Here is a 16,080-nt window from a genome sequence, read left to right on the forward strand (position 1 = left end):
ATATGACCAGAAAGTGAGAAGGACTTATCAATCGCGTATTTTTTACTTCTTACCGTCGGCGTGCCATCCGAGCAACGATGCTATGGGAAGGGCTTTCAAAACGAAATGAAATTTTTAATCACGTATTATTCGTTATCATGTAAACTTCTTTACAACAAACTTCACCACGAATTTGCCCAGTTTAGACCGCGAACAACCGGCTCAACTATAGAAATTCAACATACACACGATGACACGAATCCTTCTTTCAATAAATTCAAGAATCTTCCACTACTTTCTCGCGAGTACTAATTTTCGCATAGAATACATTATTTCGTGTTTAAGAAAACAAACGGCGACTACGATTATTAAAGTTAGTACGAACACGACTCGAATTGTATCTAACAACTTAATCGATTCAAAAAACTTCTATCGAACGACGAACGAGAACAAAATTCACCGCGAGACTGTTCGTATTTTTTCAGCTAAGTCCAGTTTTAAAAAAAAAGCGCGCGCGACCGAGAGAGCCCGACAATTGACTGGCCAACTCGAAGGCCCAAATCAACTCAAATTAAGGCAGAAAGGCAATTGAAGCAGAAAGGCAGTTTAAAAAGATAAGATGGTCTAGACAAAAAGACAATAAAAACCGAAAACAGTTTTGATCGAAAAGCAAATGAGACAGCAAGGCATTCGAGATAGAAAATCAACTGACTTAAAGTCCGAAAAAAAGACAGTTGGAAAAAAGGTAAATGATTCCGGTTCTTATGAAACAAAGGGCTGATAAGACAGTTGTGATAAATGCAATTTAAGACGAAATGCAGTCGAGATAGAGAGACAGATCAGACTATTTGCCATCAAATCGGTTAAGATCGAAATGCAATTAAGGCAGAAAGAAAAAGAAGAAGAAATATAGTTGAGATAAAAAGGCAGTTGAGGCAAAAGGCAGATAAAAAAAGGTAAAGACACAAACACTTTCTGGTACACAATTGAGATCGAAGGACAGATGGTACATCAAGTGAAACAGGAAGACAGTTGAGGCAGAATGTCAGTTGAAAGAGTCATTGAAGCCGTTGAGACAAAAAAGCAGTTCATGCATATAAACAGTAGAGACAGAATGGCAGTTCTGCCAAAAAGGTAATTGAGCCAAAAAGTTAGTCAATACAGAAAGCATTTTAAATGGGTAGTTGAAAAAGTATGAAAGATGAGCCAAAAAGGTAGTACAGACAGCGTCCTGTCTCTTGCAATATTATTTAGGGTTAAACTTTATATTTGACCCATTTTGTCCCTCTCCCTCTTTTCTGTCTGAATTGCTTTTCAATCTCAACTGCCTTTCTGCCTCCCAACTACGTTTCTGTCTCAACTGTTTTTTCTGTCTGATCCGTCACTTGGTTTTAATTGTTTTTTTCTGTCCCAACTGCCTTTTCCTCTTCCTTTTTTTATAGAAAGGCAGTTGAGGCAGAAAAATTAGTAAGGCTCGAAGGGACTTCAAACCCCCTTGAGGCAGAAATATAGTCAAAACAAAAAAGCAGTTTACACAAAAGACAGTTGGAACAAAACGGCGTTTGTGACGAAAAGACGATACATTTGACAGTTTCGATCAAAGCAGTTACAAAAAGACGATACATTTGACAGTTTCGATCAAAGTAGTCAAGGGAGAAATGAAATTGAGATAGAAACAGGTTTAAATAATAAGGAAGTTGAAACAGGAGTTGAAACTAAACGACAGTTAAGGAAAAAAGGCCAAAGAGACATAAAGAGAGCAGACAATCGGGGCAGAAAATCAGTTGATATAAAAGTGACAGACATGATGTTGAGGTTGAAAATATGGCAATTGAGACAAAGGACTGATGCAATAAAATGGCAGTTGAAACAGGAAGGCCATTGGAAGGCAGAAAAATAAGTTGATATAAATAGGCAGAACTTCATGTTGAGGTCGAACCAATAAGGCAATTGAATTTAAAAAAAACAGTTTGTTTAAATCGGACAGAAAGGCAGTTGAGACAATAAGTAAAGATTAGGCAGAAACATAATTGAGAATATCAATTTATATTAAAAGGCAGTACAAAGCGAAATTAAGCTATTGAAAAAACACTTTGACCTCAACTTCATTAGTGCCTTAATGAAGTTGAAATCGAAGCAAAAAGGCAATTGAGACAAAGGACTGTTGCAATAAAATGGCAGTTGAGGCAGAAAGGCACAAGTTGACACAAAAAGACAGTTTGAACTGAAAAGTAGTTGAGATCCTGAAAGGCAGTCGAGGTATCGAGGTAGATTATCAATTAATTTATATAGGCTGTTCAAAGAGAAATGCAGTTGATGTAAAAGGGCAGTTGACATAAAAGGCAGTTGAGACAAAAAGGCAGATGAAACAAAACGGTGGTTTGGACAGAAAGATAATTTAAACATAAACGCAGTCAGGCAGTCGAGGCAGAACATCAGTTGATATAAAAGAGGCAGAAATGAAGTTGAAGTCAAATCAATAGAGTAATTCGACAGGAACACAGTTTGAACAAAAAGGCAGTTAAGAGTTAAAAGCAGATAAGTCAGAAAAGCAGTTGATAAAATCGGGATAAAAGGCAGTAGCGTCAAAAGGGAATTGTTGTTGTTCAGGAAATGAAGACTTCAACCCGGCATCATCGACCTCTGACGCGCCGTCTGTTTCGAGTTTTGGGGTTGTACACACACGCACACAATGATTTTCACTCACTCATTGTGGCCACCATCGGCATTCGTGCACCGACCTCAAAGTAACCTCAAACCACCCAAATTAGGTTCGGTTTGGAGGGGTTGGGGAAAGCTTTTCAAACAAGCATGTGCAACGGACGTGAAAGTAATAAATTAAATTCAGCTGCTATCACAGTTTTGCAGTTTTGTTGCCAACGCTTGGCACTGTTAATATGATGGTGGAAGTGAGGGAGAGTGAGTTAGGAAGACCATTGTTTTGGAGAGCTTATGTCGGCGTAATGAGACTCTGGATGAAAAATGATAAAAGCCTCTCCCAGAATGAGTTGAATGAAAGCTCTCCCCTGGGGAGGGGGTTGGCAACTAAGCTTTTGTCTGTTGTGTCGAAGCAGACGCAGGATGTAATTTTAATAATTTTGTGTATTTATGCTATTGGTGTGGAGCAAAAGCAGACACCAAATTCCAGTCTCTTCAACATTCTGGATTTTAAAATTTTATGTGGAAAAATTCAGATACTGACGAATAATCTGTATCAAAATTGACAGTTATTTTCTCAAACGTTATCAGAGCTAAGAATTGGATCTACTCACTTGCAGTAGTACAGCCGCCCGTCCTTGGCCGTGTGGGCCGTCCAGCCCTCCTTGAGCATGTCCTGCAGCGTGTCCAGGTACCGGCTGACATCCTGGTGAATCGGGGGCGTCGAGGACGCACTCGAGGACGACGTCAGCGAGGATGGCCCGGCGGTGGTAGCCAGAACCGGCAGGTACGCGGTCAGCCCGGATCCCGGACCACCGGGATGACTACCGGGTGGAGCCCCAAGTTGGGGCTGGGGCGACGGCGGCGGTTGCTGGGATTGGTCAGCACTGAGCGGAGGCCCAGGCTGTAGAAGCATGGTTCTTGCCTCAGAAGCAACGTGGCGTCAGTCAGTCTGTTGAGGAGAAAACAAAAAGAGGTGTTGTAGAACAAACTACAAATCTGTTGGTGAGCGTTTCAAAGATTTGTGAGTCATTTCTTCCACCAAGATGAAAAAGGGAAGCTCACTGCAGAACTACTCAAAAAAGCACATTTTTGCATTCAAAATTCAGTCCACAACGTCTCCTGCGGATTCCTACACCAGCAAAAATTATGCAAATTTAATGCTACAAACGAAAACATTCTTGGCACCGAGAAGAAAACTGCGGAACTCCCAGGACAGCAGCAGCAGCAGCTCTCGGAATGTGCACTGTTTTGTCATCTTTTGGTGTCCTTCGGGTGCTGGAAGTCGGAATTCTTTTACGCTCGTGCTGGGACTTAATCGGATAAGAAGTGTGAAAGTAGCAGGCTTCTGCCATGGGCGTGCCTCGTATTTTTAAAATGGGCGCTGTACGTTAGGAGCTTCAATGAGGTCCTTAAGCCCTGTGTCAATTTTCTTTTCATGTCGGATCGCTTGTTTAAATTTTAATGCAAAAAAATGCAGGACAACATTTTACGTAGCCTAGTGGTAACGCTTCCGCCTCGTAAGATCGGGGTTCAAATCCCGGCTCGGACCAACACAACTGGTGATCTTTTTCCTTCTGGATTTGATTGCTTAGTAAAGGGAAGGTAGTGTATCGTCACAAACTGGACCTTATCAAGACACCTTAGGAAGACAACCTATGGAATGTTAACATTAACCTTAACATGTTAACATTAAGTTGATTAATAAACTGTCGCTGAATCCGCTTTGTAAATGCCGGCCCCGATACTCTTACGGGTGTTCCCCTCAGGAATAGGGAAAGATTTACAATTCTGGTCCCCTTGGAACGAGCTGTCAAGTAGGATGCTTTCTGTCAAGAAGGGCTGCGAAATTAATTTTTGAACATTGAACTAAAAATATTTTTTTAGATTGAACTCAGAAAAATAAACTTTATCGTTGTGAAGAATGCACAGTAGGGTGCCCAGAAAAAAATACTCCCTGCTCCACAAGAGGAAAACGGTTTTTTGGGTTATTTTAAGCATCTGTGCAAATTTTGGGCGAAATTGGTTGAGATTAACCCATTGATACCCGAGCCTAAAGCAGGTGAAAAAAAAAAAATCATGCAAAAATGGCTTTTTTAAATCGCTGATAACTTTTTAGGATCGAGTTTTACAGCTTTTTTATGTTTTACAAAGTTGTAGAGCATTAAATTTTCAACAAGAATCTCACTTTTGGGAATATTTGGATGAAAATAGCGCACCCTACAGACCAAACCGTAAGAAAATTGGGTTTTCTATAAATTTTTTTTGATTTTTCTCATGCAAACTTCACCTTCGAGTATCAATGGGTAAATGTTGACCGATTAAGCTCATATTTGGCCCAGAGTCCTAAAATAACTCAAGGAACAATATTCAGCTTGTGGAGCGAGGTTTTGAGAAAAGTCCCATATTCTGGGCACCCTAATGCACAGTGGTCCAGATCCCAAAATTAAGTGGAAAAGGATTTTCCAAAAAATGGTTAAGTTTTGGAGCTTTGGTGTCTTTAAAAGAGTTGTTACAAATGGAAAGGGGCAACTTTTGGTTTAGTTGAAAATAAGGGTGGTTCACGATTAGGGTGATTTTGAAAATCTCACTTTACAGGAATATTTTTGGGAATTTTTTTGTCTTCTAGAAAGTTAAACCTTCAAAAATCAGTTTTTTGAACGTGGCAATTCAGGGTTAAGTTTTAGAGAAAAGTGTCATTCGGGTCACTTTTAGAGCTCTAAAAAACTAACATTTTTATTTGTTGACATGTCAATTTGGACTTAAGGGTCAAAAGATGCAGCCATTTTAAGGTAAAAAGATGCAAATTTAAAACTTAAATATCTCGAAAAGGCGCAAGCCAAATTTTAAACATTTTTTTTAAGTTTCATTTGAAAGATGTGGGTCTCGTGGCGCAGGGGTAGCGGCTTCGGCTGCCGATCCCGATGATGCTATGAGACGCGGGTTCGATTCCCGCCTTATCCACTGAGCTTCTATCGGATGGTGAAGTAAAACGTCGGTCCCGGTTTCTCCTGTCTCGTCAGAGGCGCTGGAGCAGAAATCCCACGTTAGAGGAAGGCCATGCCCCGGGGGGCGTAGTGCCAATAGTTTCGTTTCGTTGAAAGAGGACATCTAGCACTACAAACGCTGAAAAATCTCAGAGGTGTTTGTTTTTCTTTAAACTCGAGATATCTTTATTAATTGTCCAAATATATGTTTTTCCATGTAATTTTGCCGGCTGAATCTGAATCTGCCCTCAGAATTGAGCCAAAGTATCGAAAAATCGGTTTTTGGTCATAATTTGGTCATAAATGATAATTTTACATGGAAACCCAAAAAATTACCAAAAATCGATCAATAAAGTTTCAGTGTTAAAAAAAGCCAATTTTGTGTAAGTTTTTGAGTACTTGCACGTTTTAACTAAGTAAAAACAACCTTATTAAATGTACTTGCGAGTTCTCTATGATTTTGCAAATCAACAAATTCACAAAAGTTTTATTTTTTAACATTGAAAATCAAACCAATAGTTTTCGAGATATATAGTTGGTTGAAAAATACAGAATAATTTTTGACCCTTAGAAAAACTCTTTTTCATCGATTCGATTTCATTGTGGGACCTCAGACACTAATTGATCGGAAATTGTTGAAATTTCCGAAAATATTATCTTCAAGTGACTTTAACTCCAAAACGGTGCACTTTATACAAAAAATCGGTAAAGTTCTTTTCAATTGCATTTAACTTAATTTAACTTGAAAGAAATTAAAAATAAAATTTAAAAAGAAAATTTACCGCATTCTCTAAAAACCCATACCTTTGGAACCAGATTTTGCACCCTCATGCACTATGTCTCAAAAGATGCATTTTTAGTCCCATATCAAAATCTCTCAAAAATTTAAAAATAATTATTTTGGGAATCACACCTTTGATGAAAAAAATAGAAATAAAACAATGGGTTATTACTTTTAAAGTGTTTAATTTTTTTCGAATTATAATCTACAACTTTGCCGAAAACATCAATGACCAGAATTGATCAGAAAATCCTACCTCAAGATACAAATTTTCACATCCATTTTGTATGTATTTTTTTTCATTAGCATGTTTTAAAGAGCTCTTTGTTGCATTTTCTTTCTTTTAGTTTGTTCTAACATTGACCAAAATATGAGATCGATCTGACGTCTACAGCCAGAGTTATTCAACTGGGGAACAATGAGACACTCTACAAAAAATCAATACTTTTCTAGTAAACCAATTTGTTTTCATATTGTTCCATTGCACTGTTCCTTACTTTGAACATTTTCAAGCAAATTTTGTCAACATGAAACTTCAATTAACAAAAGTTATACTAAAAAGTATTTAAATTTTTTAAAATCAATATATTTATACCAAACAAATTTGTATTTTTGGTTAAATGAAGTTAAAATCAAATTGTCTCATTATTACCCATGGGTCGAAACGAGTGGGGAATAATGAGACAATCCTAGATTCTGGGTATATTCTAAATTTTGGTCAAACCTAATAAAAGGACATTGTAGCCCATCTCATGCCATAATTTATTTTTACACCCCAGAATCAAATATGTATGAATAACTTTGCAAGGGAGCTTCCATAACCAAAACCACTATTATGACAGACGTGTATCTAGTAGACACACCTTTCCCCCAAATATGAGCCTGATTGGTTGAAACTACGTCTTGTGAGAGCCATTTTATCATTGTTCCCCGTGTCTCATTGATGACTACTCTACCCTACTCTGGGAATGCCAGATTTTTCAAGTGTCCGACAGAATAAAGATTTACAATGCTCGTTTCCAGATTTTGAAAGATTTTGCCAGATTTCAAGTTCTCATTTATTTATTTTTGATAAAAATTAACGTTACAATCACAAAATTCCTTCATTTTAGTTATGATTTTTATAAGTTTTATATTTTTGAATTGCAAATTGAACCATTAAAAACACACAAATTTGATAAATTCCTATTTTTTTCAAACAAAATTACCACTCTCAACCTTTCTTCCATCCGTAACTGGTGCTTATTTGCTTGCTAGATTTTTCCAGTTTTTTCTTATCAAACTTGGCTTAATTATTTTCAAGTTTTGACCTGGCAACCTTGTTTGTATGTAAAAACTAACGGTGCAAAATGGTTTCTTTTGAGTTGAAGAATGTATGGACTGGACTGTTATATCCAGATAAAAAAAAATACAAGATAAAAAATCGCAAAAAAACATTGCGAAAATAGAGAAAGCTGCAACGAGAAAAACTAAAAAATTAAATTTGCAATGGTCAAAAATCTTTTTAAAAAGGAATTAAATGGTCCTAATCATGATTGAACAATGTATTAAAATGAACCAGTTTACAAACATTGCCACCATAATAACTTTTGAGGATATCACGTTGAAGTTAAATTATTTCTATCATCAGGATTCTCAGGTGTTCAAATGTGTTTGCTGATAAATCCTTTGTATTTTTCAGGCATTATTCCAAACAAAATTTACAGATGCACGCAAAATAACACAAATCGCCACTTTGGGAAATTTTAGTTTCAAATTTAATGCTCTTTGGTGCCGTATAAATTCAACGAACATAAAGGGGTTTATTCACATCGGCATCGTTGCTCGGAGGGCACGTCGAAGATTCAATATTTTACTTTGAACTTATCAATTGACTTTGAATGACGAAATCCAACGCCACTGAACAATCAGGCCCGTAGCCAGGGGGGGGGCTACCGGGCTGCAGCCCCCCCCGAAATTTTTCCCATTTTTTTAAAATTGTACTACCTTAAAAAAATCTCAAAATAATGATTGTGTGTTCTCTCCACAGAAATAATTTGTAAGATAGAGAATCAAGAATAGATTGATCAAACGAAGTAATTTGCCTGTCCATTGCCGAGCTCAGTTTTCGTAGATTATGGATCCAATATTTAAAAATTGAGCTGCAGATTTGAACATCGATCCATTCAGTAACATTTCATTTATCCCATAGTTTTAGCATTACATTGGTTAGGGTGGTCCAAATCTGAGCTTTCTTGAGGCTACCCCCTAAAATCAAAGATTGATCACTAGCCTAAGTTCCAAATTTGAGCTTTTTATGACCACGGACCACCAAGTTTGGAAAAAATCGTCAAAATGTATGGAGAAAAGCAACTGTTTCAGTTTTTGACCTGTGGAAGGCGCAATAACTACCCAGTTCTTACCAATTTTCATAACTAATATCTTCTTTAAATTTGGAAAAACTTTCCCGAAGACACCTTATTTTTTGGGTTTTTTGCTAAAAAGTTATTAGCCTTCGAAAATAGCAATATCCGGGGCTACATAGAAATAGTTAATTTTTAAACTCATGTCTGTGCTAGCTTGCCTGGCAATGCACCTCCTGTTATGTTGCGCAAAAATGGCCATTTTCGGAAGCTAATAATTTTTTAGCAAAAATCCTTAAATCTCGTTGTCTTAATTATGATAGTCGAACATAATTAAAAAAAAAAGTAATCCACTTTAACGACCCCCGGGTCTTTTGTGGTCTCTGTTGCAAGTTTCTGCTCATTTCTAGGCGTCCGAAGGTTATGTGCAAATGGACCGACGTTTTACTTCCCCATCCGATAGAAGGCTCGAACTTAAGTATGACCCCTGAAGAAACATAAAATAATTTAGAATTTTTAGATTCAAAGTGGCGGCCAAAATGGTGGCCAAGAAATATTGTTCAAATCTAACTCAAATGTGGTTGCAGATGCCGAATTTGATGTTAAAAGCAAGCAAATAAAAAAAACGATTTCAATTTGGTCATGATTCGATTATCCGAAGTCCTTCGAACTTTTGGATAATCGACTTGTCGAATTTGGACTGCAAAATTAATAACCCTTCTTTATTTGCATTAAAATCCCTTATCTTTTTGAGGACCTTCATACTATTAACAAATGATTTTTTCTACAATTTTCAAAATATGCCATAATTTCTACAAAATTCAGATTTTGTTTTAAAAATCTAATTTCGACTATTATCAGAAATACACATCTAATATTATCTTTTTGGTTTTTAGAATATGGTTAGTTACATATCTGAGACCTTACAGAAAAATGCTTAAGAAATATCTGTGTGTAATTTTTATTACTTTTTCGTAATCCTTTTTCCCGAAACCACTCGTCCAAAATGCTTACTTTTGGTCACATTTATTTGTTTCCACCGTGGCCACTCTCCAATTTTTATTTAATGTATCAAAAATCGAAAGATCAACTAAGTGAATCTTTATTATCAACTAATTTTCGCTTTGTGCATGAGCTTGCGATTTTTGAAGCAAGAAATAAAATGATAAAAATATTCAAAATGTAAAAATAATAATATTAAAGCTTGGATTCAAAAACTCTGCAATTAAATTAATTAAACATCATTTTCAAATTGTTAAATTTCTGATATATAATTCATTTTTAAACTTTTTCATTTCAAATTTTATGATTTTATGGATTAGAATTTCCATTTTGAAGATTTAAAAATTTCTTTATAATTTTTTTTAAATTGTATTTTATTGTAAATATTTTCCAAAGTTTATGTTGCCACCCTTTCAAAAGGGGCAGAGGACAAATGCAATATTTAAAAAAAAAAATAGCTTCACAGCTTCAATGGAAATGGAAGTCTAATCAACTGAAAACAGTTATTTTTGTATTCATAACTTATTTCGATTAAGTCCTTTTAGGAGCAGTGACAACACATTTGAAATGTTTTTTTTCTGCGTTGATAATCATGTACGACATGTTTGGGCTCGTTTAAAAATATTTAAAATTTTTGTAACATTTCGTTGAACCGCGGCAAGTTTTTTTTCACGAAAAAAGCTTTTCGCCAGTAACTAGATATTTTGAAAACTAATGATGCAAAACAACTGTACTGGTTTAAAGTGAGGTTTTGAAACACTTTTAAAATGATAAACCAATGGCTTGTAATTTAATTTTTTATATTTTTCATTGTTTGCTCTACCCTTTCGACTTTGGTCAGAGTTTAGTAACATAAAGTTTAGAATAATATTTGCAACGGTCTAATTGAGAATTTAAAAATTTTACTGCTTTTAAATTTCTAAATTTTAGATTTCAAATATTTTGGTATAAGACAGAGAAAAGCCAGAAATCAAAAATAACAATAATAAAAAAATCACAAAATTTATAATAAAAATCAAACATAATAATTTAAAAAAAAAATCAATAGAACAAAAAACATAAACCAAAACATAAATAAAATAATTAATATTAAAAAATATCAAAATTTTAAAAATACCATTATTGTCCCATTGATTATTGTAATGACTTTTCTCTTATTTTAAACTTAATTCTGAGCAAAAAACAAAATCCATTCTTAACATATTCGGCATTTTAAGATTCAGCATTTTGACAGCCGGCTTCATGTGGCAATTCTTCAATATTATTTTAGCGAATACATTTTTTTCACACGTTATTCTCAGTCGCATTTAAATAAACAAATCAAAATCTCATCAACACATATTGCACCCGAAAAAAAAATCCAAAGCCATTTTTGTTCTGTTCCTTTTCAGCTGCGTACCGCTAAAGCTAAATCTTTCCGTAAATCTTTTCTTGACTGTTTCTTGAGCATTTTTTGGATGGAGTCTCCGTATACAGGACATTCTTTTTTATTTTCATTTGAATGTAAAATATGGTTCTTGTAGCAAAATTCATACTAAGATTAGATTTACAGGAATAATCTACTTGGTTGAGGAATTCTTACATAAAGTTTTCTTTACTTTTAAAACATCATAAATTTAAGATTACAATAAACACATGATAATTTTAAAAAATCAGAAATTGCAAAATAACAAAAACTATAAAAATAATAAAATAATTAATGCTAAAAATCCTAAATTTTTATAAAAAATAAATTTTAATCATTTCAAAATAAAGATATTCAATAAAAAATATTCAAACATTTCAATAAATTATGTTTTTTCAATCTTAATTTTTTGATGCTTCAAATATTTTTTTGTTTGAATTCTAGTGCAGACTAATATTAGATTTACAGGAAAAATCTAATTGATTTATGAATTCTTACATAAAGTTTTCTCAAGGTTTCTCAAATATAAAATTTCTAAACCATAAAATGTGCAGGATTTTGTTCCCAGAGTCAAGATATTTCTTGAATAAACATCGATTCTAATAAATGGTTACAATTCTATATTATTCAACATAATTTTTATTAGTTAAATCTCAGAAATCCAAAAAATGATTTCATTTGTGTTTTTGTTTTTGTTTTTGTTTAGAAAGATACAGAAAGGCTTTCGATAACCAGCACAACCAATTCACTTTTACGTTATTTTCCTCCTTTATCTTTTAAAATCATATTGGTTATCAACTCTTATTTTAAAAATTAATTCAGTTTTGACAGGCATTTCAAAATAAAGAAATAAGTAAATTGATGATTTTAATTTGTTAATCGTGTTCGCATTTATATTTTTTATCGTACAAGTTTATTTTTTATTTCAAGAAGATGTGTCTCAGGAACAATACAAACTTTTACAAACGGTAAAGAACAATACAAACTTTGCTTGAAGTTGCTGTTATATCATTTTCATTGAAATTACTTGTTAAACAGTTTGTACACTAGTTTCAATAAATTTGATAATGTTAATTTTTGCGTTTTAATGAAATAAGCACTTCGAAGCACGGTGCATTTAATTTAAAATCAATTATTTCTATGAATTCATGGACTTTAAAATATGTTGACTCTGGATATCACTGGATAAGAATGTCTTTAAGCATTTTTTGATACTCGTTGGTTGAAATTTAACCGTTTATTCGATCGGAAAATTTATTTTTAATTTATTTTTTTTAATTTTAAAAGATAAGCAACACTGAAACGATACATTGAAATTTTATTTAAAAATTACCTTTAATTAAGATCTGATTTTTTTTGTCAATTTTTTAAATCCTCAAATTCTGAAACAAATTTGTCAGATAAACCATCGCAGTGATCACACAGCTGAAAATGTAAATCCAGACGGTTTGAAATTTGATAGTTCAAATTTACCAGTTTGTTCGTGGGTTTTTCTCTCAGTATAAAGTACAAAAATATAATACTTATGGTTAGATATATCGATATTTTTTCAGGATTTTTTTTGTTTCAAATTTTTTATTCAAGTTATGTATATTTTAAATTTAGCGACAGTTTATCACGAAATTCAATTACAATTAAACAATTCAAGAAAATGTAAAAAAAACACTTTCTTCTCTACTCCTTTAATACAAACTAGCTGTATGAATAAAGAGAAACTTTTGACGAAGGAGTTCCTTCAATAAAGACATTGAAAACATAAGAAGAAAATCTTGTGAAACATTTTTGCATACATTATTTTACAATATTACAATTCATCTTAATAATTATACCATAAACCAAGTAATGGTAAAAATAATTTGCTGGTTTCTATACTCTTTGAATTTTTGCACCCAAGCCCCCCCCGAACAAAAATCCTGGCTACGGCCCTGTGAACAATCATTCTGACCGCACAGTTTACTTGCCGTCACCTTCATCATCTCTCACCCTCAACTGTACTGGGCATCCCCCAGGAACCACATTCCAGACGTGTCCCCAAGCTCTGTCCCAAAAACTTTCAACATCCCGGAGTAGTTGTTTGGTCCCTGCACTAACTGCGCACCATCGCATTCAAATTCAACCGCCCCGAAAACAGTTCAACATCATAAAAAAATCATCCTGACCCTTCTCCTCTCGGGTACCGTCGTCGTGCAGCAGTCAGTGATGACAAGTTGGTCAGAAGTTTGGAGCGCTGCTGCTGCAATGCAAATCTGGTGGTTTCTTGCATCTCAACTACAAAGTTGTGGGGCAATCCTTCGAACAGCATTCTTTATTGCCAGAGGAATGGGACAAAAAAGTGGCATTTGCCGGGAACATGGTGCAGGTCTAAGGGGTCTCCTGGAGGGAAATTCATTTTTCTTGTTTCGATTCAAAGATGTGGGTAAGGTTTGAAAAGGGCAAAAGTGTTTGGGATTTACAAATTCTTCAATTTTTCAATTCTTCAATTCTTCAATTCTTCAATTCTTCAATTCTTCAATTCTTCAATTCTTCAATTCTTCAATTCTTCAATTCTTCAATTCTTCAATTCTTCAATTCTTCAATTCTTTAATTCTTCAATTCTTCAATTCTTCAATTCTTCAATTCTTCAATTCTTCAATTCTTCAATTCTTCAATTCTTCAATTCTTCAATTCTTCAATTCTTCAATTCTTCAATTCTTCAATTCTTCAATTCTTCAATTCTTCAATTCTTCAATTCTTCAATTCTTCAATTCTTCAACTCTTCAATTCTTCAATTCTTCAATTCTTCAATTCTTCAATTCTTCAATTCTTCAATTCTTCAATTCTTCAATTCTTCAATTCTTCAATTCTTCAATTCTTCAATTCTTCAATTCTTCAATTCTTCAATTCTTCAATTCTTCAATTCTTCAATTCTTCAATTCTTCAATTCTTCAATTCTTCAATTCTTCAATTCTTCAATTCTTCAATTCTTCAATTCTTCAATTCTTCAATTCTTCAATTCTTCAATTCTTCAATTCTTCAATTCTTCAATTCTTCAATTCTTCAATTCTTCAATTCTTCAATTCTTCAATTCTTCAATTCTTCAATTCTTCAATTCTTCAATTCTTCAATTCTTCAATTCTTCAATTCTTAATTCTTTTTAAATTTTGTTATTTTCATTTTCGAACCTTTTTCCAGAAATTCACATTTCCTTCCAGCAAATCTCCCACGGGGAGGAAAAGGAAAAGCATGTTCCCGCACTTAGTTTCCTCCTTTTCTCTCTGTCCTGATTATGTACCGCCAGAGGAGCTTTTCAGCGCAGGGGGGTCACGTCCTCAGCTCCTCGAAGGAAAGGACTGCTTGGATGTTGTCGCAGTTTGTCATTGCGGTAGGTTCAAAATTCAATTTCCATGTTTTAGTCTCTCGCCCTTTCTCTCAGTAGGAGTTTTCCCGCGTTTTCTACGGTTGCAACTCTCCCTAGGGAGGAAAAAGGAGAGGAAAATTGGATGGAAATTGCGGCTGGAGCTGCGAGTGTTGCAACATGATGGAATGCGTCCAAGGGTGGTGCAGCATTAATGCAATTCCGGGGAAAGGTGGTTGTTGCATTTGGCGGAAAGTGCAATGATTAGAAATCGATTTTTAAACCGGGGAAGTGGATTCTCAATCGAGTCTAGAGGCGATTAGGGGAAACGATGGAGCTCTGTAGGGAAATTAGGACTGAGAGGACTTTATCATGAATGAATGTGGGTAACATGCAGTGAAGGTGGATATCTTAGAACTTAAGAATCTAACAAATTCAAATGTTCTGTTATTTCGATTACAGGAATGCAAAATTGTAGATCACAGTTAAAAAAAGTTTATTATTGAAGGTTGAAAATTTAAATAACTGGAAAAAAATAATTTAACTTCAACGTGATATCCTCAAAAGTTTTTTATGGTGGCAATATTTGTAAACTGGTTCATTTTAATACATTGTTCAATCATGATTAGGACCATTTAACTCATATTTTAAAAGATAGTTGACCATTGCACATTTTATTTTTCAGTTTTTGTCCTTCTTTCTTTAATATTTCACCAAAATATTAAAATAGTTGAATACAACCTTTTTGTTTGGATTGTTAACAAAACCAGAAATAAAAAAAAAATAAAAACTCCTTGAAATCCGATTTTGAATCGTACTTCATTGCATTTCCTGATTAATCGATATCGATAAAAAATAATTTACTGACTACAAGAATTCTTAAATTATGCATAATTTCATGGTCTCGGCAATTTGAGTTTTTTTTTTCATTTATATTTGCAAAATAGTTATGATCTACTTAAAGAAGACGGCAGAGACTTGTTTTGTGGCCTGAACTATAATTCTGTGCAATTTGTTGGAACGTTAAATCTTATCTTATTATTTTATCCTTGATTTTATCTTTAATACAATGTGACAAATGACAAAAAAAAAAATTGTGCAAAATAAAATTTGACATCAAAAAAGACTTTCCCCTTTTTTTCTAAATGAGCATCGTTTTAAAGTGTTTATTTTTTTACCAAAATTTCAGATATTTTTTTATTCAAAATTTTTTAAGAAGGAAAAAGATCCCATGCAATAAATATTTCAGAAAAGTCAAGCAAACAATTTTCCTTTAACATTTTGGAGATCAGATAACTGGTTGCTGAAATCAAACCTCTGAAAGTTTTGATATTGTGAAAAAAAGATTATTTTTTAGTGTCGCCTTATCAGTCCTTATATTTCAACTGATGATATCTTGGCAACTTTTGACTCGATTTGCAATTTCAAAAAACGAAACTTTTGTGGGTTTTTTGCTTCAATTTTTCAATAAAAATATTTTTTAAATATTCATGTCAATCCTTACTTTTGAAATATCAAAAATTGAACATAAGTTATTTAGTTAGATTTTTTCTTGAAAATCGGTTTAAACCGATGACAACAACTCGACGCTG

General features: G+C 33.9%; 1 protein-coding gene across 2 annotated transcripts in view; it reads right to left on the reverse strand.

The window, feature by feature from the left end:
• Positions 1-16,080, reverse strand: part of LOC120430524 (uncharacterized) — a 444,462-nt gene that overhangs the window by 207,306 nt on the left and 221,076 nt on the right. For both annotated transcript variants that reach the window (XM_052711253.1, XM_052711254.1), the window contains exon 3: positions 3,252-3,589. In XM_052711253.1, the coding sequence (XP_052567213.1) occupies positions 3,252-3,553 (302 nt within the window). In that variant the 5' untranslated portion in view covers positions 3,554-3,589. The remainder of the gene's footprint in view (positions 1-3,251; positions 3,590-16,080) is intronic.

This window comes from Culex pipiens, chromosome 3, assembly GCF_016801865.2.
Source record: "Culex pipiens pallens isolate TS chromosome 3, TS_CPP_V2, whole genome shotgun sequence".
NCBI lineage: Eukaryota > Metazoa > Arthropoda > Insecta > Diptera > Culicidae > Culex > Culex pipiens.